This window comes from Tamandua tetradactyla, chromosome 20, assembly GCF_023851605.1.
Source record: "Tamandua tetradactyla isolate mTamTet1 chromosome 20, mTamTet1.pri, whole genome shotgun sequence".
NCBI lineage: Eukaryota > Metazoa > Chordata > Mammalia > Pilosa > Myrmecophagidae > Tamandua > Tamandua tetradactyla.
The window spans coordinates 9,385,656-9,407,973 of NC_135346.1; the positions used below are offsets into that span (position 1 = coordinate 9,385,656).

The window sequence follows — 22,318 nt, forward strand, 5'->3', positions numbered from 1 at the left end:
TTGTAAAATTTATATGTTTAGCAAAGTTTTTATAATTTTAGAGTATTTTGTCCTATATATAATTTATATCCAAAACACCTCTGTGTTTGCTATACTATAAACTATGCAACCCACAGATAACTTTTTTAATCTTGACCTAAACTTTTATTTTCAGCCCATAATTGAGTTCATAGTCATTCTCTCAAGGGTCCTAGATTGTAAGCTCTCATAGCAGTCACATATATTAAGGAGTTGGAACTGTTATTTCTAAATTCGGAGATACTAAGCTGATTGTTTATAACCTGGTCGTTCCCAGAAACTTTGGGTATTTGTGTGACACCTGAAACTCAGAGTTACAGCTCTGAAGGTATAAAGGTTGGCACTATCTCATACAGGAGCTGTTTAAAAAGTTGAAAAATTGATCAGATTCCAGTAGAGATATGAAAGAAGCTGATCTGGATAGGACAAAGGTAAATCAGAATATAGGGTAAAGAATGATATGATTCGTATTTTAAAACATCAACTTCCTTGTGAGACCAAAAGGAGTGATGTTTATTTGGTACAAAATTTATATTTTGGGCAGTGCATTTCCTAATTTAACTTGTATGGTCTCTTTTGATAAACACTGTAAGTGCATGGAATCTTGAGTAGGGCATGAGATCTTGGTGGTTTGTCCAGGTTAGTGCAATGCCCCAATATATTCCAGAGAATTTGGGCAGTGAATAAAGAAGTATTTGCAAGGTCCCCTTGGGGGTCTGAGGTAAAAGGAGGAAATGTTCAACACCCCCATTTGGAGGATTTCTCATATTCTCTCAAGCAGTGGGGACAACCAAATCAATAGGCCAAGTCCACTCCTATGATAGGGGAGACAAAGGTTAAAATAAAATTGAGTAGATGGAAATACCCTCCCTTGATGAGAGGAAGGGATAAAGGGTATGGTATGTATGGTTTTTTCTTTTTCTTTCTTTTTCTGGAATGATGTAAATGTCCCCCCAAAAGTTACCATGGTGATGAATATACAGCTGTGTGATGATATTGTGAGCCACTGATTGTACCATGTATGGAAATAGATGTGTGTGAAGATTTATCAATAAAAATATTTTTTAAGTCTTTCTTTCAAGAGGTGACATTTTTCCCCTTTATTAGAGAAGTTGTGTGTTTACAGAACAATCGTTCATAAAATACAGGATTCCCATATACCACCCTGTTATTAAAACCTTGCATTGGTGTGGAACATTTGTTACAATTGATGATAGCACATTTTTATAATTGTACTGTTAATTCAAATCCATGGTTTAACTTAGGGTTTGCTCTTTCTGTAGTTAGTTTCATAGACTTTTTTCTTTTATTCTGTTTCTAGATATACAATTGAAAATCTTTTCCTTTTTAATCATATTCAGATATATATTTCAGTGCTGTTAATTGCATTCATAATGTTGTGCTACCATCACCATAATCCATTAACAAAACATTTCCATTATCCCAAATAGGAATCCTGTACATTTTAAGCCTGTCCCCTGGTTACCTGTATTCTAGTTCTGACTCTATGAGTTTCCTTGTTTCAAATCAGTGAGATCATACATCAAGAGGTTACTTTTTGAATGTAATGATTAATATGACCACAATAGATAATCCTTTTCTCAGGGACCTAAAATACAAGAAATAAACAATGGTCTCGGTGTGGTTCCTTGTCCAAGTTCCAGTAAACTAATGTTATGGTATTTTGGTATCTGTGGTAGTTAGATTCAGTTGTCAACTTGGCCAGGTGAAGGCACCTAGTTCTGTTGTTGTGGACATGAGCCAATGGTACGCGAACCTCATCTGTTGCTAATTGCAACTGCAGTGAGCTAGGAGGCGTGCCTGCTGCAATGAATGACATTTGATTTAATTGGCTGGTGCTTAAATGAGATAGTGCAACATAGCACAGTCCAAGCAGCTCGGCATACCTCATCTCAGCACTCACAGCTTAGTCCAGGCCTTTGTAGATGCAGAAAGGAGTCACTCTGGGGAAAATTGTTGGAACCCAGAGTCCTGGAGAGAAGGCCAGCAGAGATCACCCTATGCCTTCCCACATAAGAAAGAACCTCAGTGGAAAGTTAGCTGCCTTTCCTCTGAAGAACCAACAAAATAAATCCCCTTTATTAAAAGTCAATCCATTTCTGGTGTGTTGCATTCCAGCAGCTAGCAAACTAGAACAGTATCCAATGTAAAAAACAAAATCAGGAATTTTAGAATCAATAAAACAATGAAAAAATAGTGTTATACAATTAAATAATAAGGGAAATGGCCACATTATAAACATCAATATATAGTATGTAAATATATCTGTGTTGTATTTGACCTAAAATGTTAGCAGTTAATGAATACAAAAAAATTAAATCATAGGACCGGTACAGCAGTGGCTCAGTGGTAGACTTCTTGCCTGCCATGCCAGAGACCCCAGGTTCAGTTTCCGAAGCCTGCCCATGCCAAAAAAGAAAAAAAAATTAAATCATAGGGTTCCTTTTTATTCCAAAGATTACCTCATAAGGTGAGTTGAGTGAAGAGGATAGAGTAGTGGGCATTTGTTAGGTTTTCTGGATCTTTACCATAAATTTTTACTTTACTTCATGAATTTCCATCTGTATGAGTTCTAAATCCCCAAGACAGAATCTGGAAAATTCAGTTCTTGGTTTCCTTTGCAGCTCAGGCACAGGCAGTTTGGCATAGATGTCCTAGTCACACATACTCATTCAGAAGTGAACAACTTGAGTAAGGAAGCTTAGCACAGAGTCTGTTTTGCTGGCAAGAGAAGCATCAGTGATTGCACAGTCAGGTTCCTGATATATAAATAACGTTGCTGTGGTGGCACGAACAATTGTAAAGTTGAATTTCTGGCAGCATCTGAAATGTAGCATCTTGTGCTCCAAGGGGGTAGAAATAGTGGCAGTTTCTTCTAGTGTTCCCTGAGGCACTGATCATCAGGCCACTTCTTTGGTGAAATCTCCAAAGACTTGGTAAAAGCAGGTGACATGTGAACAGTGGTTAAACAGTTCTTTTTTAATTAAATGAAAACCTCAGTGTTCCTTTTGGCTTGAATTTGTTTTCATGATTTTTTTTAAGCTTCTTATTTTGAAATAATTCATATTTATAGAAAAGGTAAAAGAAAAAATTAAGGATTTGAGAATATCCTTCACCCAGATTCCAGAAATACTAACATTTTATCACATTTGCCTCCTCATCCCACTCTCATTTTTTTTTTGCCTAAAAGTTGTAGGCATACTATTTCCCCTTTATCCAAAAAATGGGCATTTAAACAGCACAACAGTCCACCTGGTTCATATCTTCTGGAGAAATTATTCAGGGTGTATTTCTTAAAAATACTTGAATGTGTATTTCCTAAAAATACAAAGACATTCTTTAATGTAGTCACAGTATAATTTTCAAAACCAGGATATTAGCATTGATACTTCACTGTTATTCAGACTTTTCCATTTGATCAAAATGGAACTGTCTTTTATGACAGAAGAAAAAAAATTCCCTCTGGTCCAGTATCCAAGCCAGGATCACTCATTGCATTTAGTCGCCGTGTTTCTTTAGTCTTTCTTAATATAGAACAGTTCCTCAGTCTTTCTTTACCTTTCATGACTATGATGTTTTTGAAGAGTATAGGGTTAATTATTTAATAGAATGTGGTATGAGCATATTTTAATCATGACAGCTCACCTGGGTTCAACTCCTCTGGAGAAAAAATCACATATCTCTAAAATTTTAATCTTAAGATCTTTATCTTGACTTCAGCAAGATGTCTTTACCCAGGACTCCTGATCTAGTTTGCTAGCTGCTGGAATGCAACACACCAGAAACGGATTGACTTTTAATAAAAGGGGATTTATTTCATTTGTTAGAGGAAAGGCAGCTAACTTTCAACTGAGGTTCTTTCCACATGGGAAGGCACAGGGTGATCTCTTGTGGCCTTCTCTCCGGGCCTCTGGGTACTAACAACTTTCCCCATGGTGATTTCTTTCTGCATCTCCAAAGGCATGGGCTGAGCTGCAAGATGAAGTATGCTGAGCTGCTTGGGCTGTGCTACATTGAGTCTCTCATTAAAGCACCAGCCAATTAAATCAAACATTCCTTGCAGCAGGCACGCCTCCTAGCCAACTGCAGATGTAATCAACAATAGATGAAGTTCACATGCCATTGGCTCATGTCCACAGCAATAGAACTAAGCACCTTCACCTAGCCAAGGTGACAACTGAATCTAACTACCACAAGTCCTTACAACTCCTTAACCATTTTTTTAAATTGTCATTGCTTTTGTTTAATGATGTTTCTCAACAGGGCATTTTTTCACTGTGCCAGACTATCCTGCATGTTGCAGGTATTTAGCATCTTTGGTCCCTGCCTACTAAATTCCAGTTGGTATGACATTGCCAAATACCCTCAGATGAGAACCATTGTTCCATAAAATTAAGAATCTTTAAATTAGGAGAGTATTCTTGCTTTTTCTATAATATGTATAAACAAATGTAATTTTCCGACTGATGGCTTTATTTACCAGCAATCTGTAATCAGATGACCAATAATGTGTTTTAGATTAATTCTGTTCAGTCATTTAATGAATTATATTTAATAAATAAACAAAGATTTAGTTGGTCATATTTATTGTTATATAATCTTAATTGGGAATCCTGTTAACTATCTACATTTAGAATCAAAGATTATATATTAGATATTAACCAAAATAAAATATCCCTGGATATATCTTTAAACTAGATATTTTACTGTTACAAATTATGAGGGGAAATGAGTATATTTGCATTTTTATTTTAAGTTTAATGATGTTAAGTATTCTCTCTTTTCATTTTTTTTCCTCAGAACTGATCCCGAGGAAAGATCTTCTTATAGAAAATGTACCATATTGCGATGCCCCAGATCAGAAGCACTGAATTTTCCAGGAGAAAATAAAATCTTTGTACTTTTTAATTTTAAAATAGATCAATTTGGCAAAATCCTGGAAATGCAAATATTTTTCTCTGAACTGGCAGATTGAAAATTACTGAATTAAAGTATAGCTTCATAATTAAATTTCAGGTTTAAAGGACATTATTGAGTATGACAGAATGTAGTTGTTTCCAAAGGCCATTAGATAAAAGGAGAATTGTAAATCAAACATTGTAAAGTGAAATAAATACTTAGGTATATCATAATAACATCTCATTGACCTTGATGATAGTTCAAATATCTTAGTTTTACCATAATTTTTTTTTTTTTTTTTGCGTGGGCAGACACCAGAAATTGAAGCCAGGTCTCTGGCGTGACAGGCAAGAATTCTGCCATTGAGCCACCGTTGTAGTGCCCTACATAACTTTTTTTTTTTAATAGATAGGCTTTTTTTTTGCACAGGTACTGGGAATCAAACCCGGCAGACAAGAACTCGTTGAGCCACCGTGGCCTGCCTCCCCACTATAACTTTTTGAGAAAGCATCTTTTAATAAATTATGTTCTCGTATGGTGTGAAGTGAAATTATTAAATTGCTGTTTAGCTCCAGAAACATTAAATTGTTCAGAAACACATAGTGTGTGCCAACTCTTCACAGAAGGTGGCCTTTGCTTCTTAAAGCACTGAAATTATTTCCCTAGTTAACAAATAATTGTACAGTTTCTTTTTAGAAGTGTAAAGTATCTCTGTGTTCTTATAAAAACATTTTTTTAAGTCAGTCTTCTGCAGATGAATAAGAGATAAAAATTACCTAGGATCACTAGGGAATAAAGAAATCCTAATTTTTTAGGAAACGGTGATCTTTGATTATATAATATGGTCTTAGTAAAATTAGTTATGCTAGATCGTAGCTAGATATTGTGGTGAAAATATAATATATGACTGTGTTCTTTTAATTTTAATCAATAAAACTTAAATTGCCTTTCTTCTACATGACTCTTTGCTGATGACGCTGGTAGTATTACAAAAGAGCTTGGCATTCTACCATCTAATGCTAAGAATTGTAAGATTGTGTCTAATAATCTTGTTTATTTTTTGTCTGTGCCTCTTTAACATCTATTTTGTCAGTGAACAAAGTGTTCTTTCCCATTCAATAATGACATAGGACTTCATTTTTACAAGATTCCCATGAGGTCTACTTACTGGCAAAATATATTAGTATATCCATAATGGATATATAAATGTCATACTTGAAAATAGTTTAATTTTAGGTAATTACAAAAATGCTAAAATTATTTAGAAGTAATAAACTTAGAAGGAAAAACCAGAAACTACCCTAATGGCTCCTAATACTTTTGAGGAGATTGGTTACTATTTTGAGAAGCTGATTATATATGTCAAAAAATCTGTTGGGGATTGAATCATGTACCCCCACAAATAAGATCCCCATTTGTAAATAAGACCTTCGAAAATGTCAGTGAAGGTGTGTCTAAACTGAGTGAGTGTGGGCCTTAATCCAATGTGGTTGAAGTCCTTATAAGCCAGGGAAATTAGGCACAGAAAGAGAAGCAGGGGAGAAGCAGTGGAACGTTAACAAGGCAGAAGAGGAAGGAGAAGATACCATTACATGCATTGCCGTGTGATGATAGGACCAAGGAACCCCGGAGACTGGTGACCAGTCAGAGAGGCCATCCCTGGGAAGAAGCAAGCCTCCTGGCCTCCGAAACCGTGAGCCGATGAATTCCTGTTGTTGAGCCCACCCATGTGTGGTACTTAAAAATTTTAGCAGCTGTGATACTAAAACATTAATTTTTCATGTCCTACGAATATTTATTATTATGTATTTGGAAAATTTACCTAGATAAAATTGTTCCAAATTTGAAATTTGTCCTAATAAAAGAATGCTGAAAGTCATCACAGCACAGTAACTGTGTAAATTCTCTGACTTACTACTATTTTGGTGTCTGTATTATGTATTTTGATAAAAGTTGGTTGACATATTTTAATTATATATATTCCATTTTGTTTCAACATCACTGGACATTATTAGAAGTGCATAGACTTTTTTAACCTACATTTCCGGCTTTCATTCTTTTCTTACATTAGTTAACATCTCATCAAATTTCCTTTTTTAATAAACTAGTTATCATTAGGAGTGGTAGAGATTAATAATTCACATATCTATTTTACTAAAGCTAGAGGCTTGAAGATTTCCTTTAAACAATATAAATATTCATGCATATACATACATACCTTACTATACTTTAGTGTCATAAAACTAAATAATAAAGTTCTGTGGTAGTGTATAAACAATAGGATTGACTGTCATAAAGTGATAAGCTCTAAATTTTGAAAAATTTGGTACTTTATTCTTTGTTTTGGCTTGCTAAAGCTGAGAAATGCAATATTCCAGAAACGGACTGGCCTTTACAATGGGGATTTATTAGTTTACAAATCTAGAGTTCTAAGGCTATAAAATGTGCCAATTAAGGCACCAACAGGATGATACCTTCTCTGAAGACTGGTTACTGGCGAGCTTCAGCCCCTCTATCGGATAGCAAGGCACATGGCAATGTCTGCCAGTCCTTCTCTCCCAGGTTTCGTTGCTTCCAGCTTTTTGGCTTCAGTACCTTCCTCTCAGCTTCTCCATAGGTACTCTCTTAGCTTCTCAGGGGCTTTTCTCTATGAGCTTTTCTTAATTTCATCTCTTAGCTTCTGTATGTGTTTTATCTTCTTATAAAAGACTCCACTAGGAGGCTCAAGACCCATCCTGAATGAGGCAGGTCAGATATTTTAATTGTAACCTAATTAAAAGAGCCCATCCACAGGAATGGAGTAAAAGAACATGGCCTTTTCTGGTGTGTATGACAACCTCAAACTACTATAACCATACAGAGGTTATATTTTTATTTCAAATGAATTTTAACTAATTTTTTAATGGTTGGTTTCATTGCATCACTTGAAGTCGTGAGTTCTTGGCAAATACAAATTATGAGAATTTGCATTTGAGTTCTCAAATGCAAAATTTGAGACTCGGTATTCTAGAAAATGTTCTGCACATATATCGGTTTTGTTTTTGTAAACCATTTTAAAACTTTGAGAGTAACCATAATCTAGGTATCCAAGTCTTCTCTTTTATAATCTCAACATTTAATTAAATCTTCTTCATTTAATTGGAGAAAAAATAAGTATCCCATGTTCCCCCAGGGAGTTGCCCAAATCTAACATTTCGCTTTGACTATTGAACTGTAGTGAAAGTGGGTTGTACAAATACTCATTGCAGATATCCAAGCTCAGAGATTTAGCAGGACTTTGTAAAACAGTCTTTCAACAGAAGTTAAAAGTGGTGGATGGCAAGATAATCAGATTTGGCAAGCGTTTCTAGGGAAGAATCCTTCACAGACGATTTGAAACCAGAGAGAATATGGCAGGTAGTTTACATAATTTCTAATTCAGAACAAGTCAAATTGTATTGTTTCTGGTTGTGCCTGCAGTTGCCTCAATATCAGTACAGCATTTAAAAAGCATATGAAATTTAGAATAGATGAAATTTCTATATTTATTGACAAATAATTTAACTGTAACCACAAAGCCTGTGGTCCACAAAGAAATGAAAATTCTAGTTCTTAAGCAGAGTTTTCTAAAGCAAAAATGAATAGATGCAAAATTAATGTAACTTTACTATATATCAGCTGTAATCAGTCAGAAATGGTAAAAAAGATTCTGTTTATAATAGGAAACAAAACTAAAATATCTAGGAAATGACTTTTAAAAAGCTATTGTTCTCGTTTGCTAGCTGCCGGAATGCAATATACCAGGAACGGAATGGCTTTTTAAAAGGGGAATTTAATAAGTTGCTAGTTTGCAGTTCTAAGGCCAAGAAAATGTCCCAATTAAAACAAGTCTATAGGAATGTCCAATCAAAGGCATCCATCCAGGGAAAGATACCTTGGTTCAAGAAGGCCAGTGAAGTTCAGGGTCTCCCTCTCAAGTGAGAAGGCACATGGTGAACATAGTCAGGGCTTCTCTCTCAGCTGGAAAGGCACACAGCAAACACAGTGTCATCTCCTAGCTTTCTCTCCTGGCTTCTGGTTTCATGAAGCTCCCTGGGAGGCGTTTTCCTTCTTCATCTCTAAAGGTCACTGTCTCGTGGACTCTGCTTCGTGGTGCTGCAGCATTCTCTGCCCTCTCTGAATCTCCCATTCTCCAAAATATTTCCTCTTTTATAGGACTCCAGAAACTTATCAAGATACACCCAAAAGGGTGGAGACATGTCATCACCTAATCCAGTTTAACAATCACTCTTGATTAAATCACATCTCCAGGGAGATGACCTAAGTACAGTTTCAAACATACAGTATTGAATAGGGATTATTCTGCCTTTACAAAATGAGATTTAGATTAAAACAAGGCTTTTCTAGGGGACATACATCCTTTCAAACCAGTACAGCTATAAAACTTAAAAATGGAAGACATACTGTGTTCCTAAATGAGGTAATTGAAGGAGCTGTCAATTGTTTGCAAATTTATTTCTCAAAATCCCAACAAAAGGGTGCACAGGTGGTTCATTGGTAGAATGCTTGCTTTCCGTGCTGGGGACCCGGGTTCAATTCTCAGACCATGCAACCCCCCTCAAAAAAAAATCCCAACAACAAATCAGTATATGTCTGCATAAAAAATAAAAAAGGTAAAACATCTGCATTTTTGAAAGCTACTATAAATAAAATTTAGAGAAAATATTTGCCACATATGTAATGATTAATATAGTTAAACTATAAGGTGCTCCATGAATCAGTTAGCAAAAGATAACTCAACAGGAAAATAGGCAAAAAATGTAAATAAGAGATTCACAAAAGAAGAACTACTAAAGCTCTCTAGTGGTCAAAGAAATGTAGGTTAAAACAAAATGAAATTTTTGCTCATCAACTTGTCAAAAATTAAGGAAATTGATCATATCCAATATTTGTAAAGGTGGTTATGGTGTAAAATTGGCATTCCTATATTTTGAGGAGATACTTATGTTTTCATTTCCTAGACTGCCTAAACCAAATACCATGATAAGATTCAGCTTTATGGGAATTTATTGGCTTACAGTTTGAGGCTGAGAAAATGTCCATATGAAGGCACTATTAAGGTGGTGCTTCCTTCCCAAAGACCTGCTGCATGTTCAGTTCTCAGACCATGTGCTGCCAAATGGCAAAGCACCTGGAACATCTGCTGGCTGCTGCCTTCTCTTCTAGGTTTCACTGATTTCAGCTTTTTGCGTCCATGACTTTCTCAGACTCTCTGTATTCATTCCATTTATAAAGGACTGCAGTAATAGGTTTAAGGCCTGTCCCAAATGAGGTAGGTCACACCTTCACTGTAGTAGCTTCATCAAAAGATGCTACTCACAGTGGCTAAACAAACTGTGGTATATACATATGATGGAATATTATGCAGCTGTAAGGCAGAATAAAGTTATGAAGTATGTAACAACATGGATGGACCTTGAAGACATTATGCTGAGTGAGATTAGCCAGAAACAAAAGGACAAATACTGTATGGTCCCACTGATATGAACTGACATTAGTGAATAAACTCAGAGAATTTCATTGGTAATAGAGACCATCAGGAGGTAGAAATAGGGTTAAATATTGGGTAATTGGAGTTGAGGGGATACAGATTGTGCAACAGGACTGTGGTAGTTAGATTCAGTTGTCAACTTGGCCAGGTGAAAATGCCTAGTTCTGTTGCTCCCGACATGAGCCAATGGTATGTGAACCATTGTTGCTAATTACATCTGCAGTCAACTGGGAGACGTGTCTGCTGCGATGAATGACGTTTGACTTAATTGGGTTGTGCTTAAATGAGAGCACAACGTAGCACAACCTAAGCAGCTCAGCATACCTCATCTCAGCACTCACAGCTCAGCGTAGGCCTTTGGAGATGCAGAAAGAAATCACCCCGGGGAAAGTTGTTGGAACCCAGAGGCCTGGAGAGAAGGCCAGCAGAGACCATCCTGTGCCTTTCCATGTAAGAAAGAACCTCAGTGTAAAGTTAGCTACCTTTCCTCTGAAGAACTAATAAAATCAATTCCCTTTTATTAAAAGCCAATCTGTCTCTGGTGTGTTGCATTCCGGCAGCTAGCAAACCAGAACAGGACTGAATGTAAAAACTCAGAAATGGACAGTACAATACTACCTAACTGTAATGCAATTATGTTAAAACACTGAATGAAGTTGAATGTGAGAATGATAGAGGGAGGAGGGCTAAGGGTGCAAATGAAATCATAGGTGATAAAGACTGAGGTGGTATAATCTAGGAATGCCTAGAGTGTATAATGATAGTGACTAAATGTACAAATTTTAAAAATGTTTTAAAAATGCATGAGGAAGAACAAAGGAATGTCATTACTGTAGGGTGCTGAAAATAGGTGGTAATTAATATTTTTAAATTTTACCTTATGTGCGAGACTAAAGCAAAAAATGTTTATTTGGTACAAAATTTATATTTTGACTAGTGCATTTCCTAATATAACTTATGTAGACAGCTTAATTGAACACCATAAGTACATGGAACCTTGAGTAGGACATGAGATTTTGTTGGTTTGTCCAGAGTGATGCCCCAATAAATCCCAGAGTGATTTGAACAGTGAATAAAAAAGTATTTGCAAAGTCCCCTTTGGGGAATGAAGAGAAAGGGGGAAAAATTCAACTTCCCCAAGTTAAATTCTTGATATTCTCACAAGCAGTGTGGACAACCAAAGCAATAGGCCGAGCCTCCGTTCTTGGGGTTTGTTCATATGAAACTTAATCCCACAAAGGATAGGCTAAGCCTACTTAAAATTAGGCCTAGGAGTCACCCCCAAGAGAACCTCTTTTGTTGCTCAAATGTGGCCTCTCTCTCTCCAGCCAACACAACAAGCAAACTCACCACCCTCCCCCTGTCTACATGGGACATGACTCCCAGGGGTGTGGACTTTCCTGGCAACGTGGGACAGAAATCCTAGAATGAGCTGGCACTCAGCATCAAGGGATTGAGAAAATCTTCTCGACCAAAAGGGAGAAGAGAGAAATGAGACAAAATAAATTGTCAATAGCTGAGAGATTCCAAACAGATTCGAGAGATTATCCTGGAGGTTATTCTTATGCGTTAAATAGATATCACCTGTTTTGTTAAGATATAATGGAGAGGCTGGAGGGAACTGCCTGAAAATGTGGAGCTGTGCTCCCGTGGCCATGTTTCTTGAAGATAATTGACGATATGGATGTCGCAGTGTGACTGTGTGGTTGTGAGAGCCTTATGTCTGATGCTTCTTTTGTCTACCTTATCAACGGACAAGTAAAACATATGGATTAAAAATAAATAAATAATACGGGAAACAAATGTTAAAATAAATTTAGTAGATTGAAATGCTGTTGATCAGTGAAGGGAAGGGGTAAGGGGTATGGTATGTATGAATTTTTTTGTTTTCTTTTTATTGCTTTTTCTGAACTGATGCAGATATTCTAAGAAATGATCACGATGATGAATATACAACTATGTGATGATAGCGTGAGTTATTGATTATATAACAAGAATGGAATGATCATATGATAAGAATGTGTTTGTATGTGGTTCTAGATCATAAATTTAAAATAAATTAATTTTTAAAATTCTAAAAATTGAAGAAAAAAGAAGATGCTACTCACAACAGGTTTATACCCACAGGAATGGATGAGATTTAAGAACATGTTTTTCTTGGGTATATAGCTTTAAACCACTACAGCTGACATTAACAAAATTTAAATTATGCATACTATCCAATCTATTTCTCAACTGCTCACTATTAAATGTGCACTTGAATATATTTACAGAAAATTTATGTAGCATTATTTACAATGTTTAAAAATTGAAAGCCTAGCTCCCTGTCTCCCGGGGCCCTCCCGGACCCTAGGCGGAGCTGGGGCCGGGGACCACGTGAGGGTGGGCTTGCCGAGGGGAAGGCGGCAGCCACCTGGGGACTTTCCCCACGTCCACGGAGCTGAGCCGGTCATTACTCCCTGGCCAAGAGCAGGCTCCCCCAAATCCACTTCACCGATGCCTGCAGCCAGAGGCTTCTGGAAATCATGGAAGGGTCAGAATTCCTTAGACTACAGGTGGAGGAAGGTGGGTCCTCCGGATTCCAATACAGATTTTCACTGGATACAGATATCAACCCTGAAGACAGGCAAGGAGGAGGAAGGTGGTATTTGAACAAGGTGGGCAAGAGTTGTGGTTGACTCTGGTGACGTGGTCTTCGTGAAAGAAATGTAACTCATTCATACTCTGGAATTTTATGCAAAGAATGATGGCGGTATATATATTTTCAAATGAAAGAAGCAAATCACAATATATGTTCTCTATGAGTCCATTGATGTACAAAAGAACTATTTTTGCATATTTATGTACAAATGCATAGAAATGATTCATCCTAAATGCTAATAATATTTAATTAGGGAAAAAAATGAGATTCAGGGAAGGAGAGGATAACTGAAGGACTTTTATGGTTTATTCCTGTATGTTTGAATATTTTTTACAAGTATATCGACATATTGTATAATTTTTAAAGAACAATGTCTGACTAGAGATTTTTAATTTAAAATTTAATTATGACATGTTTCATACCTTTAAAGTAGTTCTTACAAGAATTTATTTATATTTGTAGTGTTAATCAGTGAGATACATGGATCTATAAAAATCATGTTCATCTTCAGTATGGCAATATTACTTGTAGACCTGGAAGAGAAAGGAGAACCCAGGAGACTCAGGAGCCATGTGCATTGCATGTGATATGCTAAGAACAGAAGACCACCAGCAGCCCACACCACAATCTTTGGGGAGAGAGTATTGTATTGATGATGCATTTTTGGCTTCTATCTTAGTCTCAAAACCATGAGCTAATAAATTCACATTGTTTAAGCCAAACCATTGCATGATATTTGCTTGAGCAGCCTAGAAAACTGAAACAGAACACTAACAAACTCATTCGTTTACATGCTGTTTGTGATTGGTTTCACACTACAATGACAAAGTTGAGTCGTTGCAACAGAAACCATATGGTTCACAAAGCCTAAAATATTGCTATCTGGCCCGTTACAAAAAAATTTTGCCAACCCCAGATGTAGTCTTAGAAGCCAAAAGAAAAAACATGTTTCATAGAAGAGGGAGTAATCAACTTTGTCTAATGCTGTTGGCAGTTCAAGTAAAATTTAGACTGAAAATTGCCTGTTGGATTTACAACATGGAAGTGACTTTGGCAAGAAAACTCCAGTGAAATAATTAGGAAAATATTCTATGCCCATGTTGATTCTATCTCAGTTGATCTCTAAATTCATTGTAGTTGCAACTAAAATTCCAATAGGGTATTTTGAGTAACTGTTTAAAACCTTCTCTAAAATTTATGAGAAATAATAAAGTTCATAGCTTAATCAGCTATGATAAAGGAGAATAAAATTGGATATTCTTATGCCAAAAAATGAGCTTTGATCCATATCTTATGTACAAAAATTACTGAAAATGGATCATAGACTTACATGTAAAACCTAAAACTATAAAGCTTCTTGAATAAACTATAGAAGAAAATCTTTGTGACCTTGAGTTAGGCAAAGATTTCTTTAAATATGACACCAAAAGCAAAATCCACTAAAAAATTAAACTAAATTAAAATTTATAAACTTTTGCTCTGCTAAAGTTATTGTAAAAGAATAAGACAAGTCATAACTTGAGAGAAAATATTTACAAATCATATCTGATAAAGGACTCTCAAAATTAATAAGAAAACAACCAAGTTTTTCAAATAGATAAAAATATTTGAACAGACACTTCATCAAAAAATATATACAAATGGTAAATAAGCACATGAAAATGTACCCAACATCGCTACTCACAAGGAAATACAAATGAAAAGCACAATTAGACTACTGTAAATCTATTAAAATGATTAAAATTAGGATGACAGACCATACCAAGTATTAGCAAAAATGCAGTCAGTGGAACTCTTATACACTCATGGTGGAAATGTAAGATAGCACAACTTTAGAAAACTTTTTAACAGTTTCTTAATAGGTTAAACATATACCTCCCATGTAATCCAGCCTTTCCACTCCTAAGTATTTAGGAGAGAAATGAAAGCATATATCCATGCGAAAATTTGTTTATAACAGTTTTATTTGTAATGGCCAAACACTAGAAAAAAGGCAAAAATCCATCAACAGGTGAATTGATAAACAAATTGCAGCATATCCATAATAATGGAATATTTCTCGACAATAAAAAGAAATGAATTTTGCTACATGCAACAAGATGGATAATTTCAAAATAATTATCCTGAGTGAAAGAAACCAGACAATTAAAATAACGCATAGTGTATGATTCTATTTATATAAGTTTCTAGAAAATCCACAGTGACAAGCAGATCAGTGGTTGCCTGGGAACTAGGTCAGAGGAACCTGGCAGGAAGGAGGGATTAAAAAGGTGCAAGAGAATATATGGAGATGGTCCTCAATTATCTAGGTGGGCTCAATGTAATCACAAAGGTCCTTCAAACTGGAAGAAGAGGTCAGAATGATGCAATGTGAGAAAGGCTCACCCCACAGTTACTGGCTTTGGAGCTGGAGGAAGGAGGTCCTCAGCCAAGGAATGTAGGAGGCCTCTAGAAGCAGGAAAAGGCAAGAAAATGGATTCTTCCTTAGAGCCTCCAGTAAGAAATGCAGCACTGCAGGCAGCTTGATTTTTAGCCCAATGAGACCCATGTTGGACTTTTAACCTGCAGACTGTAAGATAATAAATTTACAGTATTATTTCAAGCAAATAAATAAATAAATAAACAAACAGAAGGTGGGGGCAGGTGGTACATGAGATTTTTGGGAGGTGATGGATATGTTCCTTATCCTGATTGTGGTGATGGTTTCACAGGTATGAAAAGTGAAAACTTTTCAAACTCATTAGTAATAAGAAAAATATTCAAATGATAACACATTGTATTTGTAAGACTGGCAAAAATTAGAAAACGAGATAATGTCTAGCTTTAGCTAGGATGTGGAAGAGTAGAAACCCTCATGCATTGCCCATGGGAGTATAAATTAAAGGAAGGGTATGAATGTGTGTAATTGATCATATAGCCTGTACCACCTATTCTGCTGCTGGGGTTATATACCTGAGAAATTCTGATGGCTGAGAGAGCATGGAGGAGAATATCTATTGTAGCATTATTTGAGGTGTCAGGAAGTTGAGTACAATGTGGATGTCCTTTGGAGATTAGACATTAGAAATGTGGAATGAAGTTAAAATAAAAAGCAAACTAAAAGAAACACCATACATGGACCAATGATCATGTGAATGACAATTCAACCCTTTGACCCGATTTATGTTTGGCTCTATATGTATTTATGAATCGATCTATGTCCCGTTTTCCATTCTAATGTTGTTAGAATCTGTTTATTTTCTAGATCAATATTGCCCTTTTCAAAGGATATAGTTTTGATTTTGTTAATCTTTGTTTTCTAATTAATGTACACTTTTATTCTTTCCTCCCTTTTAGGTTTGCTTTTTTTTTTTTTTTTTTGTATTTGCTGTTTTTCCTCCTAAACTTCTTCAGAAGGCTGCTTAGCTCAATGATTGCAAAATCACTGTTTTACAACTCCCAATTTAACGGCTGGTTTAGGAAGAATCATCAAAAGTTATTAAAATAATTGGGTGAAATTTTGTTGAAGAACAGGATCTTTACACTATCTCTGAAAATATACATTTCTTCTTAATTACTTTGAAAGAAAGCTACGTTTCCATAAAGAAACGTAGCTTCACATGCCAACTGATTTTTGACAAGGTGGGAAAGATCACTCAATTGAGAAAGAACAGTCTCTTTAACAAATGGTGCTAGAAAACTCGATCTCCACTTGCAAAAAAAAAAAGAAAAAGAAGGAATACACCCCACCCCACCACCCACCATATATAAAAATCAACTCAAAATGAATCAGAGACCTAATTATAAGAGCCAATACTATAAAACTCCTAGAAGAAAACTTAAGGAAACATGTTCAGAACTGTGTTAGGCGATGATTTATTAGACTTTATACCCAAATACAAGCAACAAAAGAAAAAATAGATACATGGGACCGCATCAAAATAAAAAAAAAATTGTGCCTCAGAGTACTTCATCATGAGAGTAAAATGACAGCCTACACAATGGGAGAAAATATTTGGAAACCACATATCCAATAAAGGTTTAATATCCAGAATATATAAAGAAATCCTTAAACTCAACAACAAAAAGACAACCAATTTTAAAATGTGCAAAAGACTTGAATAGTCATCTCTCCAAAGAAGATATGCAAATGGCTAAAAAGCACATGAAAAGATGCTCAATATCATTAGCCATCAGGAAAATGCAAATCAAAACTACAATGACATACTATTTCACATCCATTAGATGGCTGCTGTTAAAAAAAAAAGTAAAATAACAAATGTTGGTGAGGATGCAGAGAAATAGGAACACTCATTTATTGCTGGTGGCAAGGTAAAATGGTGCAGCTGCTGTGGAAGACAGTTTGGCGGTTCCTCAGAAAGCTAAGTATAGAATTACCATATGACCCAGTAACCCCACTACTAGGTATATAACCAAAAGAGTTGAAAACTGGGACTTGAACAGATAATTGCCTACCAACGTTTCTAGCAGCATTATTCACAAATGTTAAAAGATGGAAGCAGCCCATGTGTCCATTAGCCGATGAATAGATAAACACAATGTGGTGTATTCCTACAATGGAATATTATTCAAGAATAAACAGGAATGCTAAGACTGGACCCTAAGTTTGTTAAACCTTCAGACATAGCCCAAAACAGCTCAAGACCAATGCTCCCCCTTTCAAAAAATAACTATTCAACTCTTGCTGATTTTGAAATTCAAGTATATTCCAAAAATCAAGGGGTGTTCTTTTTCCATTTTACCCCCTGCCAATAATTGAACAAATTATGAATGTAAACTATGAACTTACATCATAGCTTCTATGGAAATAAACTTCAAGAAAATTGAAAAAAAAATAAATAAAAGAATAAGCAGGAATGAAGTCCTGATACAAGCTGCAACATACATGAACCTTGAAGACCATGCTGAGTGAAATAAGCCAGGCACAAAGGGACAAATATTGTTAAAGAGCTCCCTGATTTGAAACAATCAGAATAAGCAAACTCATAGGTCAGAATTTAAGAATATAGGTTACCAAGGGATGGAGTGAGTATAGGGAATTCGGAAGTTAAGGCTTAATTTAAGGGTTCTTGTTTGGAATGATCAAAATGTTTTGCTAATGGATGGTGGTGATGACAGTACAATATTGTGAGTGCAATTAACAAAACTGAAATAAATATCTGAATGTGATTAAAAGGGAAAATGTTAGATTGTATGTAAAGTAATATATATTTTTTAATTCCATGAACTACACTACACAAAAGTAAATCCTAAATTAAACCATGGACTTTAATAGTACAATTGTAAAAACGTGGTATCATCAATTGTAGCAAATGTTCCACACCAATGCAAGGTGCTGGTGGTGGGATGATGGGAAATTTGTTTTTTATGCATGACTGCTCTGTAAACCCACAACTTCTCTAATGAAGGAAAAATAAAATAAAATTTTAAAAATTAACAAAAGATGCCGTCATCAATGATGGAATAAACGGACATTATGTGCCTCCTGATGTGATGCGATGGATAGCACACATCACCAATATGAAAAAAATTAACACAGATCTAATTATGAGTAGGCAATGAGACAATCCAACAATTGTAAGATTTCCTATAAGTTAATGGCATGGACTCTTAAAAATATCAATCTCTTTTGGAGAAAGCTCAGAGTCCAGAGAAGCTAAGGGAGAAAGAAAACGCCCACAGAGACATTTTGGAGAGAAGGACCAGCAGACATTGCCATGTGCCTTTCCATGGGGCAGGGAAACCCTAGATGCCAGCAGCCTTTCCCCTAAGAAGATATCCTCTTGTTGGTGCCTTAATTTGGACATTTTTATAGCCTTAGACCTGTAACTTGTAACTAAATAAATCCCCTTTGTAAAAGCCAAAAAAAAAAAATCAGTCATGAAAGAAGAAAAATGTTCCAGAACAAAGAGATAATAACTAAATGTATTGCATTAAGCATACTAAATTTTAGATTTAAAAAATTATAAAGAGCATTATTGAGATAATTGGAGAGATTTGAATACATATATAGATAAGTCTGAATTTATATTATATACAGGAAAATAATCTTGCTCTTAGGAGACATCTGAAGTATTTAGGAATGTATCATGTTGTCTGCAACTGACTGTCATCTAGTTCAGCACAAGAAGTATGTTTACAAAGGGAGAAAGCAAATGTGACAAATATTAATAATTGGTGAATCTAAATAAAGGACACATGGGTGTTCATTGCACTATTCTTTCAACTTCCCTTTAGCTTTGAAATTTTTTTAAATAAAAAGCTTGGGGAAATTACAATTGTGCCTTATTCAGCATTTCGTTATGGGAAAGGTTGCACATTAGCTTAATGCACATATGGTGGCAATATGGCTACCATATTGCCAAACTTAGAATTCCAGATACTATTTTTTTAGAAGAAAATAAGTTTCTAAAATGTCTTTCTGGCAATTTACTGCTAGGATCTCTAGGCTTCTGGGAATATGAAATCTTTCATTAATGAAATGTGAGTCAGGCCTTCAAGTTAGAATTTTTTTTTCTTGCTATAATTTTTTTTATTAATTAAAAAAATTAACACAACATTTAGAAATCATTCCATTCTACATATACAATCAGTAATTCTTAATATCATCACATAGATGCATATTCATCGTTTCTTAGTACATTTGCATCGATTTAGAAAAAGAAATAGAAAGACAACAGAAAAAGAAATAAAACGATAATAGAGAGAAAAAAAGAAGAAAAAACTATACCTCAGATGCAGCTTCATTCAGTGTTTTAACATAATTACATTACAATTAGGTAGTATTGTGCTGTCCATTTCTGAGTTTTTGTATCCAGTCTTGTTGCACAGTCTGTATCCCTTCAGCTCCAATTACCCATTATCTTACCCTATTTCTATCTCCTGATAGTCTCTGTTACCAATGACATATTCCAAGTTTATTCTCTAATGTCGGTTCACATCAGTGGGACCATACAGTATTTGTCCTTTAGTTTTTGGCTAGTCTCACTCAGCATAATGTTCTCTAGGTCCATCCATGTTATTACATGTTTCATAAGTTTATTCTGTCTTAGAGCTGCATAATATTCCATCGTATGTATATACCACAGTTTGTTTAGCCACTCGTCTGTTGATGGACATTTTGGCTGTTTCCATCTCTTTGCAATTGTAAATAATGCTGCTATAAACATTGGTGTGCAAATGTCCGTTTGTGTCTTTGCCCTTACGTCCTTTGAGTAGATACCTAGCAATGGTATTGCTGGGTCGTATGGCAATTCTATATTCAGCTTTTTGAGGAACCGCCAAACTGCCTTAATTTTATTCCTAACTTGAACTGAATGCAATCTCTTCATTTGTTCAGCCAGCAGTATCAGCACACTTGCCCAGGTTCAAGCTTCAGCTAGGAGCTGGGGTTTCAAAAACAAGGCAACCTGGTGGGGAAGGCCAGCAAGTAAGCGAGCAATTATAGCATAGTTAGCATTAAATAGGGATTAAACATGGGGTTTTTAAGACTATAAAAGTAATTTATTATAAAGTGATTTATAAAAATTAGTAAGTATACAATATAATGTGGTTTTAGTCTCTTAAAGGAGTAAACAGGTGTGAAATAACTTGTACCTAACTCCATTAAAAAGAATAAATTGGAATGAGAAAAACAGGTTTCGGTTCATAAGGAGGGAGAACTCTGGTGGGACTTAAGGTTTATTCCACAATATGCGCTATGTAGCTTCCCTCCCGTTTTTATCTTTTATTCTGGCAAAAGGAAAGTGAAAAGGCTGCTATCTTATATTAGATTTTCAAAAAAAGTGACACAGATATTTGCCTAAAGGAGGTTTAAATTGAGTGCCTCAAGAATAGCACCTGTAGGGAGTAAAGGTAGCTAGCTTAGGCAGAGGGAGTTGTTGAACTGTAGGTGCAACTACAAAGGGAGCCTGGAGCTGAAATTGCCCTCTGGAGTTGTTCTGAATTAAGGCAAGGGGACCTGGCCTTGGGTGAGGCAACTCCCTTCAGTGGGACAAATTATAGAAAGGGCAGCAGCTTGTGGCAAGCCTCGAGCAGCCAACACTTCCAGCAGGTGAGAGAAAGAGCACCTGCTTTTGCAAAGGGCAGCTGGGCAATGCACCAGAGACTCCATCATACCAAAGAAGTCTTTTCCATAATCAGCTCGAGAAGCTTGGGCAGGAAAAACTATTCGAAACTTGAATGTTTCTCTTCTAGGAAATAAGTACCCCAGGGATAGTTAGTAACCTTCTCAGACCAAAAAGAAGGCATAGGGTGCACGGGTGGGTCAGTGATAGAATACTTGCTCGCCATACTTCAGTTCCTGGCCCATGCACCACCACCACACACACCACCCCCGAAACAAGTGAAGAAGAAGGCAAGCCCATTAGAAAAGAGGTCATCACAAGTTGAGATTCAAGTGAGTTAATGCATGGGGTAATTAATGCATCCAACAGTCATCTAGCATCACATGGAGAAAAGCCCACTGAAGAGGGAGCAGGAGACTAGGTTCTAGTAACACTTGTCACTGACAACAAGATCTTTGAGGAAATCATTTATTGTTTCTGGGCAATAATTTTTTTTTCCAATACAATGAGAAGACAGATTAGATGCTGCATTAGTTAGAATTATTTTAGTTGTGAGCAGTGGAAACTACTTTAGCTAGCTTAAAAAGAAAAGGGGGGACTGCATAAATTTGTGTGTAATTCAGGGATTGGGTTAAAGCTGAGCTTCTGGAACAGACTGGAGTGCTATATACACCCCACCCCTACATCTTTGCACCTGCTGCATACTTCACTGTTGCTGCAGTGCAGCTGACTCCATTTTTAAGCTCACACGAGGAAAATAACTACAGTAGCTTTTGAGTTTTCCTCTCTCTTCAAGAGAGCAGCCACACTCAGGCTAGAATTTCTTGGTCCCCGTTCCATACTGTCTGGTAGCAGAGCTCATTGTGTTTCCAGGCCTAGGCACAAACTTCCCTGCCCTTTAGGTGCTCACAAAGCCACACTGCCAACGAAATAACCTTACCAGGGAGGTGATCCAATACGTTCTCAAGAAGTCCATTCCCTTCCATCTCAGCGAACTTTGTGCCACGTTAAGCCCTCTAAACTATCCTGGAGACTCTTAACTACATGACTGCCTAGGGATAGTTCACTTGGGAAGTTGATATTGATACACCCAGTCGTACCCTAAATACTCAGTATTGAGCTAAGGTAGATTAGACTGGGTAA

At 36.1% G+C, this 22,318-nt stretch overlaps 1 protein-coding gene across 3 annotated transcripts in view; it reads left to right on the top strand.

Moving 5' to 3' along the window:
• The window catches only part of LYRM7 (LYR motif containing 7), a 36,594-nt gene extending 29,777 nt beyond the window's left edge, over window positions 1-6,817 (top strand). For 2 of the 3 annotated variants that reach the window (XM_077138329.1, XM_077138328.1), the window contains exon 5: window positions 4,840-6,817. In XM_077138329.1, the coding sequence (XP_076994444.1) occupies window positions 4,840-4,910 (71 nt within the window). In that variant the 3' untranslated portion in view covers window positions 4,911-6,817. The remainder of the gene's footprint in view (window positions 1-4,839) is intronic. The other variant, XR_013166663.1, reaches the window with a different exon arrangement.
• The last annotated feature ends 15,501 nt before the right edge of the window (window positions 6,818-22,318 follow it).